The sequence below is a fragment of the Peromyscus californicus genome, unplaced genomic scaffold (assembly GCF_007827085.1).
Source record: "Peromyscus californicus insignis strain IS unplaced genomic scaffold, ASM782708v3 Scaffold_2__1_contigs__length_46816999, whole genome shotgun sequence".
NCBI classification, from domain to species: domain Eukaryota; kingdom Metazoa; phylum Chordata; class Mammalia; order Rodentia; family Cricetidae; genus Peromyscus; species Peromyscus californicus.
This window is the reverse complement of record NW_026294540.1, coordinates 20,096,700-20,118,096: the sequence shown is the minus strand read 5'-3', so window position 1 is coordinate 20,118,096 and position 21,397 is coordinate 20,096,700. Positions and strand designations below refer to the sequence as shown.

General features: G+C 48.9%; 2 protein-coding genes across 5 annotated transcripts; both read left to right on the top strand.

Annotated features, from left to right (window-relative positions):
* Positions 1-270: 270 nt before the first annotated feature.
* Chchd2 (coiled-coil-helix-coiled-coil-helix domain containing 2) lies at positions 271-5,435 on the top strand. The gene is made up of 4 exons (XM_052755557.1): positions 271-406; positions 2,971-3,220; positions 4,610-4,760; positions 5,186-5,435. Exons 1-4 carry the CDS (start codon positions 357-359, stop codon positions 5,194-5,196), a joined length of 462 nt encoding a protein of 153 aa, XP_052611517.1. The 5' UTR covers positions 271-356; the 3' UTR covers positions 5,197-5,435.
* Positions 5,436-8,194: 2,759 nt separating this feature from the next.
* On the top strand, positions 8,195-21,397 carry Phkg1 (phosphorylase kinase catalytic subunit gamma 1). 4 transcript variants are annotated; one of them, XM_052755552.1, is made up of 10 exons: positions 8,195-8,402; positions 10,688-10,804; positions 11,245-11,423; positions 11,816-11,870; positions 15,676-15,741; positions 17,375-17,538; positions 18,803-18,893; positions 19,033-19,186; positions 20,055-20,180; positions 20,803-21,397. In XM_052755552.1, the coding sequence occupies exons 2-10, from the start codon at positions 10,722-10,724 to the stop codon at positions 21,049-21,051; spliced, it is 1,167 nt and encodes a 388-aa protein (XP_052611512.1). In that variant the 5' UTR covers positions 8,195-8,402; positions 10,688-10,721; the 3' UTR covers positions 21,052-21,397. The 4 variants fall into 4 exon arrangements, with proteins under 4 accessions (XP_052611512.1, XP_052611513.1, XP_052611516.1 ...); XM_052755553.1 differs by lacking the exon at positions 8,195-8,402 and adding an exon at positions 8,434-9,247; XM_052755554.1 differs by lacking the exons at positions 8,195-8,402; positions 10,688-10,804 and having other exon boundaries at positions 11,352-11,423; positions 11,821-11,870.

Genomic DNA, 21,397 nt, shown 5'->3' with positions numbered 1-21,397 from the left:
AAGGACAGCCTGAGTCGTGGGGAAAGCCAGGCGTCCATGGGACGCAAAAACCTAACCATCCAGCAGAGAATCCGGGGACAAGAGTTGAGAGCGCAACACCAGAAACTTCCGGTTAGCTACAGGGCTTGCTCGCCCAGCTCTTGACTTCCGTGCGTAAGACGCTGCATCACGGCGTTGCCCGTGACTGACGTCTTGCTCTTCCAATGACCTTCAGCGCTCGTGCTTCTCTGGGTGCTGATTGGCTGGGCCTTGAGGACCCGCCTCCCGCCTTCCGCTCTCCTTGGTAGAAGTTGCTGGACAGTCGTGGGCGTTTCGCAGTTAGTCGTTTTCTGACTCCGAGAGTGTGAGCGCTTAGGATGCCGCGTGGAAGCCGAAGCCGCTCTTCCCGGGTGGCCCCTCCGGCCAGGTGAGACCCTCCTGGGGACGCGGGCGGGGTTGGGCGCCGACGGCCGGGGCGAGGTTCCACAGCCAGAGAGCGGCCGGTGGTGAGACGGTGCGAGCGATCGGGAAGGGATCCGCGAGAACGACACCAAAGCGTGACCTTTTTCCTAGCCTGCTTGGGGGAAGGGCCTTAGAGGACATAGTCTAGAAAGAGGCGGGGAAGGAATGACAGCGGTGAGGCTCTTGGGTGGTTTGTTTCACTGTGTTTTTGAGGCCCTCGGGCTAGCCTTGAACTTCGCGTAGGCCTGGCTGGCCTTCTTTGGTTTTCCTGACTCCGCTTCCCCACGGATGAGCTTACAGGGTTTAAAGGTCTTTAGAAATTTTTTTTTTTTTTAAATATTTGTGTACGGGCCCTCGTGTGGAGAGCCCAGAATTTAGAGTTCTCTCCTTCCACCACTTTGGTCCAGAAGATCTAACAGTGGCCAACGGTCTGTTGAGACATCTACCACGTGAAGATTAGTAGCAAATTGTTGACAGCATCCAGATTCCAGATGTCCCACTTAGGGGGGTGAAATAGTAGAAAGTTTAAAATTTTGGCCATACTGGGAGGGAACCAAAGTGCTGTGTAAATGGTAGGGGAATGTCCCATCTACCACCAAGATAGTCCCCTCATGCCTCTATCTCCACAAAGGCGGGAGTTGCCACCAGTTCAAGCCTAGCGGAACTATATGGAGAGACCCTGGCTGTTAAAACGGAAAGAGAAATAAAATTAATAAAAGCTGCAGTTCAGACAGATCACTTCCCCCAATTTTTTCTTTTTTGGTTTGGGTTGGTGGTTTATTTTGTTTCTTTTGAGACAGGGTTTCACTCTGGCCCTGGCTGCCCTGGAACTCAGAGATCCACCTGCCTCTGCCTTCTGAATGCTGGGATTCAAGGTGTGGGCCACCCTACCACACCCAGCTGACTATGTCTGTGTACTTGTGTGAAGGTCACAGGGCAGCTTGTGGGAGTTGGTTGTTTCCTTCTTTGTGGATTTCAGGGATCGAACTCAGGTTGTCAGGTTTGGCAGCAAGCACCTTTCCCCCTGTGAGGCATTTCATCAGCTCCCCAAGCTCTAATTATTTACTTATTTTTCCGGGACAGGGTCTTCTTGTGAAGCCCTGGCTGTCCTGGAACTCACTCTGTAGACCACGCTGGCCTAGAACTCAAGAGATCCCCCTGCCTCTGCCTCCCAGTGTGCTGGGATTAAAGGCGTGCGCTATCACATCTGGCTGGAATGACTGTCCTTTAAAGATACTGTGGGGCATGCAGATACATGAAAATAGTTTAAAAAAGAAAGAAAGAAAGAAAATTTATACTTGGTTGTTAAAACGTTAATAAGCCTGGTGGTGGTGCACACCTTTGATCCCATCACTCCGGAGGAAAAGGCAGGTGGATCTTTTGTGAATATGAGGCCAGCCCGGTCTCCAGAGGTAGTAAGAATACACAAAGAAACCCTGTCTTGAGGGGGATGGGGCTTAACAACAAAAGATTAAAGAGGTACAGTGCTATATATATGTACAATCAGTTATGAGAACAAGTTCCTGTAGTTCTCTTGCATGTGGGTGGTATGGATATTTAAAAGTTTAAAATGATGCCAGGCAGTTGTGGCACACGCCTTTAATTCCAGTACTTGGGAGACAGGGCAAGTTCCAGGACAGCCAGGGCCACACAGAAACCTTGTCTCCAAAATCAAGCAGACAGATTTAAAATGAGGCTGGAAAGTTAGCTTTATAGTTAAGAGCACCAACCGATCTTCCAGAGGATACAGGTTTGATTCCCAGCACCCACATGGCCCCTCAAAACCATCTGTAACTCCAGGTCCAGGTGATCCAAAGCCCTCTTCTGGCATGCAAGTAGAACACAGACATGCATGCATGTAAACAATCATCCACATAAAATATAACAATAAAATAAGATCGATTTAAACTGAAGCCAGGCAGGGTGACAAATGCTTGTAATCCCAGCACTGGATGAGGCTGATGTAGGAGGAGTCACAGGTTCAGAGCTACTGTTTTGGCTAGGGTGTTTGGTTGGTTGGTTTTGGTTTTTGAGAGGAGGGTATCCTTTCTCAGGCTGGCCTTATTCACAGTGTAGAACAAGGATGGCAGTAGATGTGCCAGAGTGTTCGGTGAAAAGCCCACAAGGAATGCTGAGAGCAGGAGAATAGAATTCCCCAGCGAGAGCACACCCATTAGTTATCCAGTACCAAGAGGCCAGCCCTGAAAACATACACACAAGTAACATGCAGACTGGGGCCGGTTATTTGAAATCCTCAAAGAGGGCTATATATATGGGAGGGGGTTTGGAGGGAAGAAGGGGAGAAATGTCACTATTATTATACTCTGAAAATATATGAATAATAGCGTAGAAGAGGAAGAAATCACTGTGTCGCTGCGATGACTTTGGCCTATTGATTTTTCCTGTCTCTAACAGCCCAGTGCTGGTATTCCAGGTGAGGCCACCGAACCTGGCTTGTTGCATTTCTTCAGTAAATTCCAGAGCCGTTTGGAAGTGGGGACTGATGGGTTTTGTTCTTCTCTTCCCTAGCCGGGCCCCTCAGATGAGGGCTGCTCCCAGACAAGCACCTGCAGCTCACCCTCCAGCAGCAGCTGCACCATCTGCAGTTGGCTCACCTGCCGCCGCCCCCAGGCAGCCAGGCCTGATGGCCCAGATGGCCACCACTGCAGCTGGTGTGGCTGTGGGCTCCGCAGTGGGGCACACCCTGGGTCATGCCATCACCGGGGGCTTCAGTGGAGGTGGTAATGCTGAGCCCGCAAGGCCTGACATCACTTACCAGGTGAGATTGGGGCAGCTTTCCTCTCTGTGTTTTTCTCTTCTGAGAACACTTCTTTTATGTAGGACCCTGGGTTTAATTTTAGGGTCCACAGTACTTTAAGTACAAAGTGGTGTGCCTCCCCTCCCCACCTTTTTTTAAGTGGAGGTTGCTGGGGGTATGGCTCAGTGAATAAGCACTTTTTATAAGTGAATAAGCTGTGGAGACCTGAGTTCAAATCCCATGAACCCACAAAAAGTCAGGCATAGCCATCCATATCTGTAAGTTCTGCGTTGTGGAGGGGAGACAAGCAGATCCCACAACCTGGCTGGGTGGCAGATGAAATGACCGTTTTCAGTGAGAGGCCCTGTCTCAAGGCAGTAGGATGGAGAGAGGCAGAGAGAAGACACCCCATGTCTTGGTTGGCCTTCCCATGGGCACACCCACCCACACACTCATGTGGGAGCATCACACACAAAAGCCACATGGCGTGGTTTGAATTAGACCCTTAGGCGAGCATCAGCAAGTAGAACAGACTAGAATTAGAACAGTCTAGCCCAACCTACGATAAGATGGCCATTTTCCCTTTAGATGATTTTTGTTTTGGAGAGGACCTCACTCAAGCTAGCCTTGAACTCATGGCAATCCTCCTGCCTTGGTTGTTAAAGGTTTTTCTTGGCTACACTTATTCTGGATTCCTGTTAGTTCACTTGGAGACAGTCTTCAGTGTGGGACCCAAGCTGGCTTCAAGCTTGTATCCTTCTGGGTTGGCATCTCAAGTGTTGGAGTTACAGCCATGAGGCCTGACCTTTGAGTTCAGTCTCAGTGACATAATCACAAGTCCCTTTCATAGTTCTATGACCCCTTCCCTGCTATTTTTGCATCCCCCCCCCATATGTGGATTTTCCTTTCTAAGGAGCATGTAATTTCTTGAAATCTGGTGTATCTGAAGTTTTCACCCATCTCTTTCCCATAATAGTCCTATAGTCCTATTTTTCCTTAAGAATGGTTCACTTTCTTGTATATATGTTTATAGTGCTGGGGATCAAACCCAGGGCCAAGTACACAGTCTTTTTTGTTTGGTTTTTCGAGACAGGGTTTCTCTGTGTAGCTTTGCGCCTTTCAAGTACACAGCCAGGTTTGTTGTTTGTTTTGATAGAGGAGGGTTTTGTGTAGCCCTGGGTGTCCTGGAGCTAGTTCTGTATGCCAGGCTGGCCCTGAACTCACAGAGATCCATCTACCTCTACCTCTGAGTGCTGGCATTAAAGGCGTGTACCACTACCACCGCCTGGCTGTTTTTTTGGTTTTTGTTTTTTAATTTTTTACTTTGTGTTTACAATGTTGGGGTCAAGTCCAGAGCCTTGTGTGTACTGAGCTGACTTCTCAGGAGTACCTAATATTGTGTCTTGGCAGGAGCCCCAGGGAACCCAGCCTGTGAACCAGCAGTCTTTTGGGCCTTGCTCTCTTGAGATCAAACAGTTTCTGGAGTGTGCCCAGAACCAGAGTGATGTCAAGCTCTGCGAGGGCTTCAATGAGGTGTTGCGGCAGTGCAGAATTGCAAATGGTAAGTGACCTGTCCATCTGCGCAGAGTGATGGTCCTGAACCCCCTGGGGTGTTGGAGTTAAGTCCCCAAGTAGAACCCCTGACTAGGCCTCCTGGAGGGTTGGCAGTCACACTGTTTCTGTCCTTTCCCTTGTACTTTCACCAGTTTACTGTCCATTACAATGCTGTTTTCCGGTTTTCTACCCTTGGGGGCGGGGCGTGGGGCAGGGACACGACCTTGTCCAAAATGGTTAGAACTCTTTGTTGGCTACCCAAATGGCTAAATTTCTGTTTCAGGCCTTTGTCTCTAGAAACGCATGCACCGTGTCTTAGTTGTGGCAAGGGTGGAATTGGTTTGGTTGAAGGAAAAACTTAAATGCCTTAAAAAAGAAAACTGTCTCTGGGCATGGTTGGGTATCTTCTAACTTAACCTTTTCTTTTAACAGGTCTGATCTAATCAAGAAGTTGAAACTGAAGAAATTGAAATGGGCTCTACATGATTGGCAGTGCAAGTGTGGACCCTGACTAAACCTTCCTTCTAATAGCTCCATTGCTTGAGAATAGCTATTAAAGAGTTCTAATTGTGTAGATATTCACTGAGGCTTGTAGTAGTGTTGGCACTGGGCAAGTGATGGCCTCCTGAACCAACTGTGTTGTGTTTTGTGAGTTAATGAAAATAAAGTTGTTTTCTTCTGAGGTGTCATAAGTTACATGTGTTTGCTCAACATAATGGAGTTTGTACAGGAGCACAGTTATATCAGCATGCCTCTAGGTTAATCTAGTCCAGTGGTTCTCAACCTTCCTAACGCTGGACCCTTTAATACACTTTCTCGTGTCCTGGTGACCCCCAACATAAAATTGTTCCATTGCTGCTTCATAAAGCTCATCAGTCATGCTGCTCATTTAAATGGTTTTAGCTGCTGCAGGCCCAGGGTCCCATAAAACTTTTACTTCTATACAAGGCTGCATAGCAATGTGAAACCCTGCAGGTAAGCACACCCACCTTTTGGTGTTTATTCCTATAGCAAAGAGGTCCTGTAACTCACATTCTTAAGCAGTTGGCATAGAGCACAACTTTGGAGAGCAAGGTACATCCTTGAGCACTTTTTTTTTTTTCATTTCAAAAAACACTTTTTTTTTTAAGATTTATTTATTATGTATACAATGTTCTGCCTGCATGCCAGAAGAGGGCACCAGATCCCATTACAGATGGTTGTGAACCACCATGCTGGGAATTGAACCTAGGACCTCTGGAAGAACAGCCAGTGCTCTTAACCGCTGAGCCATCGCTCCAGCCTGACGCATTCTTTTTTTTTTTTTTTTTTTTTTTGGTTTTTCGAGACAGGGTTTCTCTGTGTAGCTTTGCACCTTTCCTGGATCTCGCTCTGTAGACCAGGCTGGCCTGGAACTCACAAAGATCCGCCTGCCTCTGCCTCCCGAGTGCTGGGATTAAAGGCGTGCGCCACCACCGCCCGGCGCGACACTCACATTCTTAAGCAGTTGGCACAGAGCACAACTTTGGAGAGCAGGGTACATCCTTGAGCACTTTTTTTTTTTTTTTTTTTTTTTCATTTCAAAAAACACTGGTTCTCAAAGGATTTTTGTTTCTGCCAGAAGGCTTATTTACAAGTTTTTTGTTCGTGTGTGAGTATTTTGCTTGGATGTGTAATAAGTGCACTGTGTGTGTAGTACCCTCAGAGGTCAGAAAACTAGCTCCCCTGGAACTGGAGTTGGCAAACAGTTGTATCTATGTGGGTGCTAGAAACAACCTGAGTTCCACAAGAGGTGACGGTGCTCCTAATCACTGAACCGTATCTCTAGCCCCTACGTTTGTTTTCATATGGGGTCTTCTGTTTTTTTTTCAAGGCAGGGTTTATATAATGGCCTTCCTGTTCTAGAATTCACAGACCTGCCTGCCTCTTCTGCTTGAGTGCTGGGACTAAAGGTCTGCATCACAAGTCTTATTTAACCCTTTAATGGAAAAGACGTAGATTTTTGTTTACCACATGCTTAATGCTGTGTTAGGGAATGGGTGTGATCCTTAGTGGCAGCATGTGGCAGCATGCTTGTCTCCATTCAGCAGGCTCTGGGGACTATCTTCAGCCATGTCAGCAGATCATCAAGTGGGTAAATGATAAGACGTATTATGGGATGGGGCTCCTGTGGCCACCACATCATTACAGTGTGTCACAGCACTAAGCTGTCTGAAGCCTGGTTTTGTTGCCCTTTGAGACAGGGTTTCTTTAGGTAGTCCAAATTGGCCTAACTGGTTATCCTGCATCAGCCTCCCAATGCTGGCATTAGAGACTGCTGCCCTCCACCGTTTACTCCATATGGAGTACTACCATACTCCATAAAGGTATTTTCTCTGTAGTTTGGATATTTCTACTTGCAACACTAGGCTAAACCCACACCCTTCTGGGCTTGGTATTGAACCCAGCACCTCAGGAAAGCTTTGTCACAGGGCTCCAAACTCTAGCCCTTTCTCAGGGATTGCTCCAAGTTTAAACCAAACTGGGCATGGTGGTACACATAATCCCATTGCTTGGGAAGCAGGCAAGAGGATTGCCACAAGTTTGAGCCAGTCTGTCTCGAGTGGGTGAGTCAAACGTTGTGCGGAATTGGAGGAGAAATACAGGTCACTGTCATGCCTGGTGGTGCACACCTGTAATCCCAGCATACAGGCAGAGGCAGGAGTGTGAATTTAAGGGTAGTCAGAGCTGTGTAGCAAGACTCTTTAAAAACAACTGCGTTCCTTTCAGAGCTGGTGTTGCCAGTCACTAAAGATGGATGCCTCATGTTGAGCACTTGCTGCTCGTCAGAGGACCTGGGTTCAGTTTCCAGACTCATACACTGGCTCCCAACACTCTATAACGCCAGTTCCAGGGGATCCAATGCCCTCTTCTGACCTCTGAGGGTATAAGGCATTCCTGTGGTACACATACATACTGCCAGCAAAAGGTTCATACACATCAATCTTAAACAACAACAGCTAGAGAACTGGCCCATCCAGTAAGGTCATATACTGCTTTTCCAGAGTTTGTTTCCAGCACCAACATCAGGTAGCTAAAACCATCTATAACTCCAGCTCCAGGGAAATCCAACACCTGGCCTCCCCAGACACCTGCACTCATGTGCACACATACACATAATTTAAAAAAAAAAGCCGGGCGGTGGTGGCATACGCCTTTAATCCCAGCACTCGGGAGGCAGAGGCAGGCGGATCTCTGTGAGTTTGAGGCCAGCCTGGACTACAAAGTGAGTTCCAGGAAAGGCGCAAAGCTACCCAGAGAAACCCTGTCTCAAAAAAAAAAAAAAACAAACAAACAAACAAACAAACAAAAAAAAACAGGCTTTGCCTGCTCCCAAGCCACTTGCGCATTCCCCAGCCTCCACCAGGTGGCACCCTTGATGCAGTTCTGCCCCAGGCCTATCCCTACTGGACCTTGGCCTACATCCCGGGTTTGCAGTTGTGGTTTATTTTTGGTAGGCCAGCCTTCCATCACCAAGTACCAAGTCCCAGGAGAGGAGAAAGATAGCAACTCCAACCCCAAGTATCTGCTCAGGACACAGCTTCAGTCCTTCGTGGTCCCCTGTCTCCCAAGGGCTCCAGGACCTCGGAACTCTTGTTATTTTCATTCAAGAGCCTACCAGGACATAACAGTGAGTAGCAAGGCAGCAGCTGGGGAGCAGCGGGGTTTTGAGGCAAAGACAGTCTTAAATCTGTTTGACCCATTTCTCCTCAGACCTGGGAGAGAGCGGGTTCTCAGAACACCTGTCTGTCAGGCAGTTGCCTACAGATCATGTGGCTGGTTATGCTCTTTGACTAGCTTTCTGGGAGGGATAGTAGGTTCCAAAACATTGGACCACCTACTCTTATTTAAAACACCCCCCTCCGCCGCAGGGAGTCGGGACAAGTGTAATGGCGAATAAAACAGTAAATAGAGACCCATTGTTGGCTCCAGCCAAGTCTTAAGAGCTTGGGGGTGGGGTGGTGGTGGCAGGGGGCTGGACACACACATTATCAGAAAATGTGAGTACAGCCAGAATTTGGCCAGCATGGTTCAGGATGGCATCCTGGTATGGGCCCAGAATGGCTCTGTACCCGTGCAAGGGATCTGGTGTGGCCGTCATAGTAAGTGAGGGGCACGGATGCCCATTTTGGGGTTTTCAGCAAACAGGCTTGTTGAGGGGCACTAACAACCTTCTATTGGCTGTTGATATGCACAGGCCAGGTTCCTGCTATTGGCAAAGCAGACGATTGTTATTCTAAACCTTCTTCTGGTAACCAGGCACCCAGTAGCGAGCACACCAGGCTTCCTGCAAGAGCCAGCGTGAGGCAGCCAGGACTGCGGTTTGGCTGGTCAGCAGGTTGGGAGACCAGGCCTTTTTGGGCTCACAGAAGTGGACCAGAAGCGCATGCCTGTTGCCTGCTTGCCTCTTCCTATTGCTGGGGGATTTTCTGCCTTTCTCAAACCCTGGGTCTGAAGGAGGAGTTCAGTTTGCTGGTAGGAGCCTATCTGTTCCTGCGACACCATGGACCTGCTTATCTTCTCCACATCCAAGTTTGACCACCCTGACTCTGGTGGTTGAGTGCTTGCCTACCATGTGCAAGGCTCTGGGTTCTATCCCCAGCACCTAAAAATAAGAGAGCAGGGAAGTGATGGCGCACAGCTTTAATCCCAGCACTAGGGAGGAAGGGGCAGGTGGATCTCTATGAGTTCAAGGCCAGCCTGATCTACAGAGTGAGTTCCAGGACAGCCAGGGCTACTCAGAGAAACCCTGTCTCAAAAACCAAAAGTAAATAAATAAAAATAAGAGTTACTGACTCATGCCAGGTGTGGAGGCACATGCCTTTAATGCCAGCACTTGGGAGAAAGAGGCATGTGGTTCTCTATGAGTTTTAGGCCAGCCAGGACTGCATAGTGAGACCCTGTCTCAAAAAAAAAAACAAAAACAAACAAACAAACAAACAAAAGAATTTACTGTATTGTCCACAGGGCTCCAGGACTACTCAGGGCTTACTGGCCATTGTTAGGCAGGATCTAGGTCATTCCATCTGCTAAGGCCTGTGCCAATGGATCACCTGTTCATTGAATTATACTCAGCAATTACTACACACCTGTGCTGGGCAGGGAGCAGGAAGGCCTAGTCATCGGTCTAATGGGAGGTGATACCAGAGGCTGAGACCCACAATCCCTCACCCAGCTCTGATACAGTGCGTGGCTTTCTTTTGTAAGATTATTTTGATTTTATGTGTATGGGTGTTTTGTCTGTATACTACTTGTATGGCTGGCCCCCACGGAGGCCAGAAGAAGATACCAGATCCCCTGGAACTCGAATTATAGATGGTTGCAAGCTGCCATGTGGGTGCTGGGATTTGAACCAGGATCCTCTGATGAAAGAGCAGCCAGTGCTTTTAGTTACTGAGTTTTCTTTCCAGTATTCCCCTTCCCCGCTTTTTTTTAAAATTGATATAAGGTTTCATGTATCATTTTTATTGATCTAGGCCTCCTGGCTGGCCTAGAACTTACTATGTAGACCAAGTTGGGCACTTGGCCGTTGTTTGTTTACTTATTTTGTTTTGTTTTCAAGACAGAGTTTCTCTGTGTAGCCCTAGTTGTCCTAGAACTCACTCTGTAGACCGGGCTGGCCTTAAACTCACAGAGATCCACCTGCCTCTGCCTCCTGAGTGCTGGGATTAAAGGCGTGGGGGCCACTGCCGCCTGGCCCTATATGCTTTTTAAAAAAATCTTAAAAAAGACAAAGAGACAGGCCCTGGATGCCCATGCCTTTAATCTCAGCACTTGGGAGGCAGAGGCAGCTTGGTCTACAAAGTGAGTTCCAGGACAGCCTGGGCTACACAGAGAAACCCTGTCTCAAAAAAAAAAAAAGAAAGAAAGAGGTGGGAGGGGGTGGGGAACTGCTGCTTTCTGTACCCTTTTCAGAGGCCCTTGGAATCCCCCTGAGATCCACCTGAGCATGACCCGGGACGAGGCCCTCCCCGACTCCCATTCTGCACAGAGCTTCTATGAGCACTATGAACCCAAGGAGATCCTGGGCAGGTAAGACCTGGCCCTCCTGCGGAAATCCTGACCTCAGCTCTGTGATCGGAAAGATTGTCACCACCCTCAGCACTGGCCCCATTTCTGTCCCTCTTGGGTGAGAAGGGGAGTATGTGTTACAACACTGGGAAGAACATCTGTACCTTTAATTTACTGATCGATTTTGCTGTTATTTTATGAGTATGAGGGTTCTGCCTGTATGTTTGTGCACCACATGCACGTCTGGTGTCCTTACAGGTCAGAAGTGGGTGTTGGATCCCCTGGGGTTTCAGACAGTTGTTAGTAGCTATGTGGGTGCTGGGAATTGAACCCAGGTCCTCTGAAAGAGCAACAAGTGTTCTTAATTGCAGAGCTTTCTCTCTAGTTCCTGTCCTGCCTTTGTTAAGGGACTCCCCTGAAGTGTGGGGTCCCGAGACCATCTATCTGTTCTCTGCCCACAGGGGAGTTAGCAGCGTGGTCAGGCGCTGTATCCACAAGCCTACATGCCAAGAATATGCAGTAAAAATCATCGACATCACAGGCGGAGGCAGCTTCAGCCCTGAGGAGGTGCAGGAGCTCCGGGAAGCCACACTGAAGGAGGTGGACATCCTGCAGAAGGTCTCGGGACACCCCAACATCAGTGAGTGGATCCTCCCAGCCCCACTACCCCTGGCACAAGCCATGGCCGTGTGCTTTGTAGTGATTCTGCCCTGACAACCCAAGTCAGGGCATAGGAGCCATCCTGTGACCGGCTATACACATCCATCTTCACCTTATGCTCCGTGGCTCTGCCAGCCCATTGTCGCAGCTCAAGGCCACAGGTGCCACCCTCACTACTAGACAGGGTGGGTATAGACAGGTTGGGAGTGGGTGCAGTTGAGGAAGGGGTCCTTCCCACACCTCAGTGATTGCCCTGGAAGCCCATCACATTCCCTCTCCTGCCTTTGAAGCCAGCCTGTCTGGTCCCTGTGCCCTGTGGCCCCTGCCAAGGCCCCTCTGCTCCTTGAGACCAGCTAGCCTTTTCCATTTCAGTACAGCTGAAGGACACTTACGAGACCAACACTTTCTTCTTCTTGGTATTTGACTTGTAAGTACCCAACCCTGGAGCCACCATTACCGTGGGGCTTAGGAAGCCCTCCACGGGTCCCTGCCAGGTTGTCAGGGGGCCAGCATCAGTTCTCCAACCCCCATGTTGAAATACCAGCCAAAATCAACAGTTGATTCAGGGCCACTCTGCCAGGTTTGAAATCTAGAATACCATTTATGGATAGGTTTTGTATGTGTGTGTGTGTGTGTCTGTGTGTGTGTGTGTCTGTGTACATATTGGGTTTTGTTTGTTTGTTTGTTTGTTTGTTTGTTTTTGAGACAGGGTTTCTCTGTGTAGCTTTGGCGTCTTTTCTGGATCTCACTCTGTAGCCCAGGCTGGCCTGGAACTCACAGAGATCCACCTGCCTCTGCCTCTGCCTCCCGAGTGCTGGGATTAATGTGTGTGCCACCACTGCCCGGCTTATTTTCTTAATTTAAAAAATTTCTTTTAGACAGGTTCCTTTTGGGTAGCTCTGGGCTTGCTATGTAGACCAGGTTGGCCTTAAATTCACACAGATCCACCTGCATCTGACTCCCAAATGCTGGGATTAAAGGGGTGTGCCACCATGCCTGGTTTCAATTTGATTATTTGGGTTATTTTTTCTTAGACTATATGTTTTTTGTTTGTTTGTTTGGTTAGTTGGTTGGTTTTTCAAGACAGAGTTTCTCTGTGTAGCTCTAGCTGTCCTGGGACTCTGTAGAGTCCTCAAACTCATAGAAATCTGCCTGCTTCTGCCTCCCGAATGCTGGGATCAAAGGTGTACACCACTGCTCGGTCCTTTCTTCCTTTCTTTTTTTCTTGGGAGGCAACATCTCTTTTTTTTTAATAATTTCTTTAAAGATTTATTTATTTATTATGTGTACAGTGTTCTGCCTGCATGTATCCCTGCAGGCCAGAAGAAGGAGCCAGATCCCATTACAGATGGTTGTGAGCCGCCATGTGGTTGCTGGGAATTGAACTCAGGACCTCTGGAAGAGCAGCCAGTGCTCTTAACCTCTGAGCCATCTCTCCAGCCCTGCAACATCTCTTTATGAAGGCCAGACTGCTGTGAGACTTGCTCTTAGCCCAGGCTGACCTTGAACTCATGATCCATTTGCTTTAGCCTCTAGAGTGCTGAAATTACAGGCATGACCACCAGCCCTGGTACTAGTTGGTCTCTGGGGATGAGTTGAGGGAGGAAAGAGTGGGAAGAGGCTGCAGGAAGTATTGAAGGGAGAAGCCAGTGGTGAGATGACATTTTGTTGTTCAAAGACTGGTGTCATCACTGTGTTTGCACCAACAGGATGAGGGATAGGAGGTCCTTGTCACTAAGCCTCAAATACGAACACAAACCTGGCACAGTGGCACACCCTTGTAGTCTCAGCTCTCAGAAACGGAGACAGGAGAGTGACTTCAAGTTCATGGCCAGCCAGGGAGTATCAGCCCAGCCTGGGCTACACAACAAGACTCTGTCTCAAAAAAAAAAAAACAAAATGGAGCGAGCAATGATAACTACACATGTGAACTGTGCACTGGAGACTTGTGATCAGTTTCTGTTTGAAAAAAAAAAAAAAAATGGGCCAGACAGTGGTGATACATGCCTTTGAGAGGCAGAGGCAGGCAGTTCTCTGAGTTTGAGGGCAGCCTGGACTATAGAGTGAGTTCCAGGACACAGAAACCCTATCTCAGAAAAAAAAAAAAAACCCACATAATAATAATAATTATGATGCTGATGAAGGAAGGGAAGAAAGGAAGGAATGAAGGAAGGACGGGAGAAAGAGAGAGAGAGAGAGAGAGAGAGAGAGAGAGAGAGAGAGAGAGAGAAAGAAAGAAAATAAAAAATTTCCTCCAGGCATGGTGGTGCAGGCCTTTAATCCCAACACTTGGAAGGCAGAAGATGGTGAATCTCGGGGCCTGTCTGGTCAACAGTGAATTCCAGGCCAGTCAGAGTATATACAGAGACCCTATTTCAAAAACAAACAAACAAACAAAAGAAGGGGGTGTGTGGGAGAGGAGGGAGAACAGGAGGGAAGAGGGGAGGAAGGGCAGGAGCTTGCTCTTCAAAGCTGGGCTTGCTGGTGGCACATAGCTGCAATGCCGGCACTTGGGAGGCTGAGGCCAAAGATCAAAAGTTTGAAGTGGTTTGTGCTACATAACCACACCTTGTCTCAGAAAACAAAACCCCCCAAAATACTCAATTTTATCTTTTTAGTTTTCTGATCTAGAACGTGGTCGCTGCTAGAGTCATCTAGTTTTACCCTGTAGGGCTTCTCGGGACACCAGTAAAAATAGCTTCCCCAAACCACCTCTCTAAAGGTTAAAGACATCTGAGCTGCCCCCAAAAGGTCATGCAGGAGAGAACCCTGTGGATACAGCAGGGATGGCCATGGCCGCAGCTGGGTGGGGGAGGGAGCCTAGGAGCCCATCCTGTGGTTAAACAGGAAAAGATAAAACTGGGCACTGTGGCACAGTCCTATAATCCTAGCACTCAGAAGGGTGAGGCAGGAGGATTATTGCTATGGCTTTGAGGCTAGCCTGGGCAGCAGTGTGAGACCCGATCTCAAATTCTTCTTATATAAGTAATAAGGAGAAGAAAGGAAACAGAAAATATTGAAGGGCTCACCAGCCACAATAGGAAATGTTTCAACAGTACAAACATCATTTTCTCAAGTAAATCCTGTCCTTAAGTTAACTGTGACTTACTGAGGAGTAAAGACACCGTGTGTTGACTAGTTGTATGTCAACTTGATACAAGCTAGAGCCACTGGAGAGGAGGCAGCCTCAACTGAGAAAAATGCCTCCCTAAAATCCAGCTGCAGGTAAGCTATAGGGCATTTTCAAGTGCTGGGGTTAAAGGCCTTCGCCACCAGGACTGGCCTGTCCCTCCATTATTTAAACCATTTATTTTTGTTATCTTCAGTTATATGTAGGTGTGTGTGTGTATCGGCATGTGGGCATGTGCAAGCGAGTGCAGGGGCCTGTGGAGGCCAGAGGCCCTTTTGAATCCCCTGGAGCTCGAGTTATAGACAGGAGTGGCTTGACCTGGGTGCTGGGAACCAAACCCAGGTCCTCCAGAAGAACAGCAAGTGCTCTTAACTGCTGAGCCATCTCTCCAACCCCCATTTCTATTTTTTGAGGCAGGGTTCCATGTAGCCCAGGCTGGCCTCCAACTCACTATGTAGCTGAGGCTGGTCTTGAATTCCTGATTCTCCGGCTGCCATTTACCAAGTACTAGGATTACGGGTTTATGTCGCCACCCGGTGGCTCTTCTCACGTACTGGGCAAACTTGGCTTCCCCAACACTTACACTGTTGACCCTTGACCCTTTCTGTTTGCTTCCGGACAGAAATTCCCAAGTCCTCTTTTTCTTTCTTTCTTTCTTTTTCTTTTCTTTTTTCTTTTTCTTTTTTTGGTTTTTTGAGACAGGGTTTCTCTGTGTAGCTTTGGAGCCTGTCCTGAAACTCGCTCTGTAGCCCAGGCTGGCCTCGACCTCATAGAGATCCACCTGGCTCTGCCTCCCGAGTGCTGGGATTAAAGGCGTGCGCCACCACCGCCCGGCCTCCCAAGTCCTCTTGATGTGGGGTCCTGGGCCAGAGATGCCTGTCTCCCACTCCTAGCACTGACAGATCCCAGGGTGCCAGGCATTTCCACAGGCAGGGACATTGCATTTTCTCAGCCTCTCGATTTTCTTTCAGTTCTTCCCAGACAACTCCTCCACTCCCTCCCCGGGGTTCCTTCCCTCAGAGGAACAGCACACCTTGTCTTTGAGGGCATCAGGGTGGGAACACTGTTCTGAGGGCAGGTAAGGAACACTTTGTCCCCACAGGATGAAGAGAGGGGAACTCTTTGACTACCTCACTGAGAAGGTCACCTTGACTGAGAAGGAAACCAGGTAAGGGGCATGTGCCATCTCCATCCCTTCTCCAAGTAGTAGCGCCAGCCCCACAGGGGTCTGGTGGGAGGCCTGGTGCGCACGCTTCAGCGGAGGTCATGCTGGCTTCTGTGATCTCCCAGCTCCTTGGCTCATCTACGGTCTAGATCATCTAGACTGTCCCAGCCTATCCTGGATCCTCTATTGCCCGTAGTGGTAGTGGGGTTGGTATGTGGGCTTTGGCCTTTCTGCCTCTTCTCCCTGATGAATGGAAGAGTAATGTGTAGGGAGACACTCACTTCTGTCGTATGGTAAAAGTTCTGCCCAATTCTAGAATCAAAAATGAAGCCAGTGTGCCTGGAGAGATGGCTCAGCAGTTAAGAGCACATGTTACTCTTGTATTTGTTTTTTTGAGATGGGGTCTCATTATGTAGCCCTGCCTGGCCTGGAACTTGATGTGATGACCAGGCTGACCTTGAACTCACAGAGATCTGCTGCCTCTCTGCCTACAGAGTGTTGGCATTAAACACTTGCACTACCATGCCTGGCACACTTGCTATCTTTCAGAGGACCCAGGTTTGATTCCCAGCACCCCTATGGGTGGCTCACAAAAGTTTGTAACTGTACTTCCAGAGAATCTGATGTCTTCTGACCATCTGGTCACTTTATGAATGTGGTGTATATATGTACACACAGGCTTACACACACACACATTAAATAAATAAATACAATCTATTTAAAAAAAAACAAAAAACAAGAGCTGGAGAGATGGCTCAGAGGTTAAGAGCATTGGCTGCTCTTCCAAAGGTCCTGAGTTCAATTCCCAGCAACCACATGGTGGCTCACAACCATCTGTAATGAGATCTGGCGCCCTCTTCTGGCCTGCAGGGATTCGTGCAGGCAGAACACTGTATACATAAAACAAACAAACAAACAAACAAATAAATAAATCTTTAAAAAAAAATAATAAAAAAAACAAAAATAAAAAACAGGCAGGTGATGGTGGCGCACGCCTTTAATCCCAACACTCGGGAGGCAGAGCCAGGCGGATCTCTGTGAGTTCAAAGCCAGCCTGGTCTATAGAGTGAGCTCCAGGACAGGAACAACAAAAAAAAGATTATGGTATGAGAAACCCTATCTTGTAAAAACAACAACAACAAACAAACAAAAAGCAAAGAAAGCCAATAGGCTGGATGTGTGTGTGTCTCAGTAGTGTAGTGCTAACCCAGCATGTTTCAAGCCCTGATTTCCATCCCTAGTACCGGGGTAAAATACAAAACAAAAAATTAAAACTGACTGGTAATGAATGTCTGTAATCTCAACAATAGGGAGGCTGAGGCAGGAGGATCATGAGTTCAAGGCTTGCATGAGTTGCACGTGACACCTTGTTTTGATTAGACCATAGTTCAGCGGCTAGAGTGTTTGCCTAGCAAGCAGGAAGCATAAACTGGCCATGGTGGCACATACCTCTCATCCCAGCACTCAAAAGGCAGAGGCAGGCAGATCTCTGAGTTCAAGGCCAGCCTGGTCTACAGAGTGAGTTTCAGGATAGCCAGGACTACACAGAGAAACCCTGTTTCGAAAAACAACAAAACAACAACAACAATAATAAAATAAATAAAAATAAACCATTGCCATGTATGTGCCTCCTCAGAAAGATCATGCGGGCCCTGCTGGAGGTGATCAGCACCCTGCACAAACTCAACATTGTCCATCGGGACCTGAAGCCGGAGAACATCCTTCTAGATGATGACATGAACATCAAGCTCACAGACTTCGGGTTTTCCTGCCAGCTGCAGCCAGGAGAGAGGCTCCGAGGTCTGGTACCATGGCCTTGGCCCATAGAAGGGGCCTCAGGGATGGAAGTGGCCCGAATGTCACCCCAGAATAAAAACTACCACTTCAGTGTCTGAGGAGATGGGTTGGTGGGTAAAACAGGGTACAGAAGCATGAGGACCTGAGTTTGAATCCCCAGAACCCATGTGTCTCCAGCACTGAACAGGCAGCTAGGAGGATCCTTGGGGATTGCTGGCCAGCCAGTCTACCTGAATCAGCCAGCTCCAGGCCAGTGAGAGACCCTGCCTCAAAAACAAGAGGGAGAACAATCAAGGGAGGCACCTGACATTAACTTCTGGCTTTCACATCACACACATACACACAACACACAACACACACACACACACACACACACACACACACACACACACACACACACACTTTAAAAAAAATTCCCAGAAATGACTCAGTAGTTAAGAGCATGAGCTGTTCAGAGGACCTAGGTTCCAGTCCCAGCATCCACATTGCTGATCACAACTCTCCGTAACTCCAATTCCAGGGGATCTCATACCCTGTTCTGGCTTCCTTGGACACCAGGCACATATGATATACAGATATGAGTGTAGCCAAGATACCCATATCTATTTTTTTTTTAAAAAAAAAGAGGATGTATTTCTTATGTAGAAGACCCAAGTTTCAGTTCCCAGCACACATATAGGGAGACTTTCAAAGTCACCTCTAACTCCAGTTCTAGGGTATCAGACTCTCTCTTCTGGTCGCTGGGCATTTTTACCTATGTGTACATATCCACATACAGATACCTACACACTTTTTTTTGTTGTTTGTTTGTTTTTCGAGACAGGGTTTCTCTGTGTAGCTTTGTGCCTTTTTCCTGGAACTCACTTTGGAGACCAGGATGGCCTCGAACTCACAGAGATCCACCTGCCTCTGCCTCCCGAGTGCTGGGATTAAAGGCGTGCGCCACCACCGCCCGGCAACTACACAATTTAAAATAAAAATTAATCCCAAAAATATCCTACTTCAGAGGCTAGATGTCTCCTTGACTCAAGTCCTCTCCCTACGACTCTGTTGACCTAGGTTCCCACAGCTTGAGTGCCATGCCAGGTGCCTGAATGGACCTAGGAACCCACAGGTGGCTCTCTGAGCCTGTGTACCCTGATGCCACCCTCAGGTGTGGAACAGGAGAGTCCTGTCAAGCTCTCTTCTTGTCCCATCTCTTGGCTTTCTTGGGTAACTTCTCCCGAGGGCTCCTGTCAACCTGTCCTGATAATGACTGTTCCTGCAGAGGTCTGCGGGACTCCTAGTTATCTGGCCCCTGAAATCATCCAGTGTTCCATGGACGACAGCCATCCTGGCTACGGGAAGGAGGTGGACATGTGAGTGATCTGGGCAGATGTGGGAGGTGGTCCCAACCGTGGCCCGACCCCAGGGAAACTGGAAACTATAGTCAGCTGCTTCTGCATGTCTCCCCTACCCATGAGGTTAAGTGTGACGTGAGACCCTGCTGCCCGCCAGGTGGAGCACTGGGGTCATCATGTACACACTGCTGGCTGGCTCCCCACCCTTCTGGCACCGGAAGCAGATGCTGATGCTAAGGATGATCATGGATGGCAAATACCAGTTTGGCTCGCCAGAATGGGATGATTACTCAGACACAGTGAAAGACTTGGTGAGAGGCCACGCCCACCAGCTCCCCGGATGTCAAGGCAGAGGCAAACACCCCAGTACGGGAGAATACCCCAGAGTGGAGGAATCTCCAGGAGGGACCCCTCTGAAATTTGTCTCATTGCTGCTACAAAAGACCTAGCAAAAGCTATTTCAGAAGCTGGAGGGATGGCTCAGAGGTTAAGAGCACTGATTGCTTTTCTAGAGGTCCTGAGTTCAATTCCCAGCACCCACATGGTAGTTAACAACCATCCTTAATGAGATCTGGTGCCCTCTTCTGGCCTGCAGGCATACATGGCAGGCAGAACACTGTATACATAATAAATAATTTTTTTTTAATCTTGGTTGTTTGAGACAGGGTTTCTCTGTGAAACAGTCCTAGCTATCTTGGAACTCACTCTGTAGACTAGGCTGGCCTTGAACTCACAGAGATCCGCCTGCCTCTGCTGCCCAAGTGCTGGGATTAAAAGCGTGGACCACCACTGCCCAGCTAAATAAATAAATTTAAAAAAAAAAAAGCTGCTTAAGGAAGGAAGGGTTAATTCTGGCTCATGCTTTATGGCTCCAGATGTGTGAGAAGACTGATCACGTGTCATCCACACTCAGGAATCAGAGAGAGACGGATGCTGGTGCTCAGCTCACTTTCTCCTTTTTATTCAGTCTAGGACCCCAGCCCACGAAGTGGAGCCACCCACATTTAGAGTGGAGCTTCCCACCTCCACCCCTCTAACCCGCCCCTCACACGACACGTCCGGAGATCTGTTCTCATAGTGGTTCTAAATCCTACCAAGTTGGCAATAGGGATTGACCATCACACCCGGCGTCTTCCAAAACGCTGCCCGGGTATCCTCAGCGCCTTTCTGTTCTCACAGGTGTCTCGCTTCTTGGTGGTGAAACCCCAGGACCGCTGCTCAGCAGAGGAGGCCTTGGCTCACCCTTTCTTCCAGCAGTATGTGGTGGAAGAAGTGCGACACTTCAGTCCCCGGGGCAAGTTCAAGGTACTGAAACTTACCTTGGCCCAGGGGTCTGGGGGGAGGTTGCTGTTGGCTCCTACACCTGCTGACACCAGGCTCCTGGAGCCTTAAACTATGGAGGATTCTAGAATTGCCCCTTTTTCCTTTTCTCTTCTCTTCTTCTCTACTCTTCTCTCCCCTCCCCTCCCCTCCCCCTCCCCTCCCTTCCCCTCCCCTGCCCTCCCCTTCTCTCTCTCTCTCTCTCTCTCTCTCTCTCTCTCTCTCTCTCTCTCTCTCTCTCTCTCTCTATTTTTGTTTGTTTTGTTTCTTGAGACAGGGTTTCTCTGTGTAGTTCTGGCTGTCCCAGAACTCACTCTGTAGACCAGGCTGGCCTCGAACTCAGAGATCCTCATGCCTCTGCCTCCCGAGTGCTGGGATTAAAGGCATGCGCCACCACCACCACCGGGCAAATTGCCCCTCTTCTTGTATCCACTGTTCCAAATCAAATTTCTGGTTGCAGGGAATGTCAGCCCACTGACCTTGTTAGCCTAAATCCCGGTACATTACGTGTGGTCTGGAAATAGGGGTCATCCTGAAGGGCGTCCCCGAAGCCACCGTGGGTTTTCTGACAAGCTGGGCTGCGGGTTCTCAGTGCTCCCTCCTGCAGGTGATCTGTCTAACCGTGCTGGCCTCGGTAAAGATCTACTACCAGTACCGTCGGGTGAAGCCCGTAACCAGGGAGATCGTCATCCGGGACCCCTACGCCCTGAGGCCCCTACGGAGGCTCATCGACGCCTACGCTTTCCGAATATACGGCCACTGGGTGAAGAAAGGGCAGCAGCAGAATCGGGCTGCCCTCTTCGAGAACACACCCAAGGCAGTGCTCCTCTCCTTGGCCGAGGAGGAGGACTTCTGAGGGGTGGCGGGGCACAGGGGGAGGCAGACAGCAGACACCCCCAGAACTGTGGGGCGACCCCAAACAGGCCTCTGTGTCGGAGCAGGGGGCCCTACCCTGTGCGCTCAGAAGCTCCCCACTAGAAGCGCAGGGCGTTCCCATTAAACAGCAGTAATGACAGCTGGGGCTGGGGGTGGTGGCATGCGCCTGAGGTCCGGAAGCAGTAGGGCCCCAGGTTCCAGGCCAGCCTGGGCAGCTTAATGATGAATGTTTCAAATTAAAAATAGGGCTGGGGATGTAACTCTGCGGTGAGTGTAAGGCCCTGAGTTCAATCTCCGGCATGACAGACATAAATAAACAAATAAAT

What these genes read in the sequence shown, in the direction of transcription:
- Chchd2 (XM_052755557.1), top strand. Translation starts at nt 357, where the DNA reads ATGCCGCGTGGAAGCCGAAGCCGCTCTTCCCGGGTGGCCCCTCCGGCC. An exon ending in CGGGTGGCCCCTCCGGCCAG is followed by an intron (nt 407 to 2,970) that starts GTGAGACCCTCC and finishes TCTCTTCCCTAG; the next exon opens with CCGGGCCCCTCAGATGAGGG. An exon ending in GGCCTGACATCACTTACCAG is followed by an intron (nt 3,221 to 4,609) that starts GTGAGATTGGGG and finishes GTGTCTTGGCAG; the next exon opens with GAGCCCCAGGGAACCCAGCC.
- Phkg1 (XM_052755552.1), top strand. Translation starts at nt 10,722, where the DNA reads ATGACCCGGGACGAGGCCCTCCCCGACTCCCATTCTGCACAGAGCTTC. An exon ending in CTCGGGACACCCCAACATCA is followed by an intron (nt 11,424 to 11,815) that starts GTGAGTGGATCC and finishes TTTCCATTTCAG; the next exon opens with TACAGCTGAAGGACACTTAC. An exon ending in GTCCCCGGGGCAAGTTCAAG is followed by an intron (nt 20,181 to 20,802) that starts GTACTGAAACTT and finishes TCCCTCCTGCAG; the next exon opens with GTGATCTGTCTAACCGTGCT.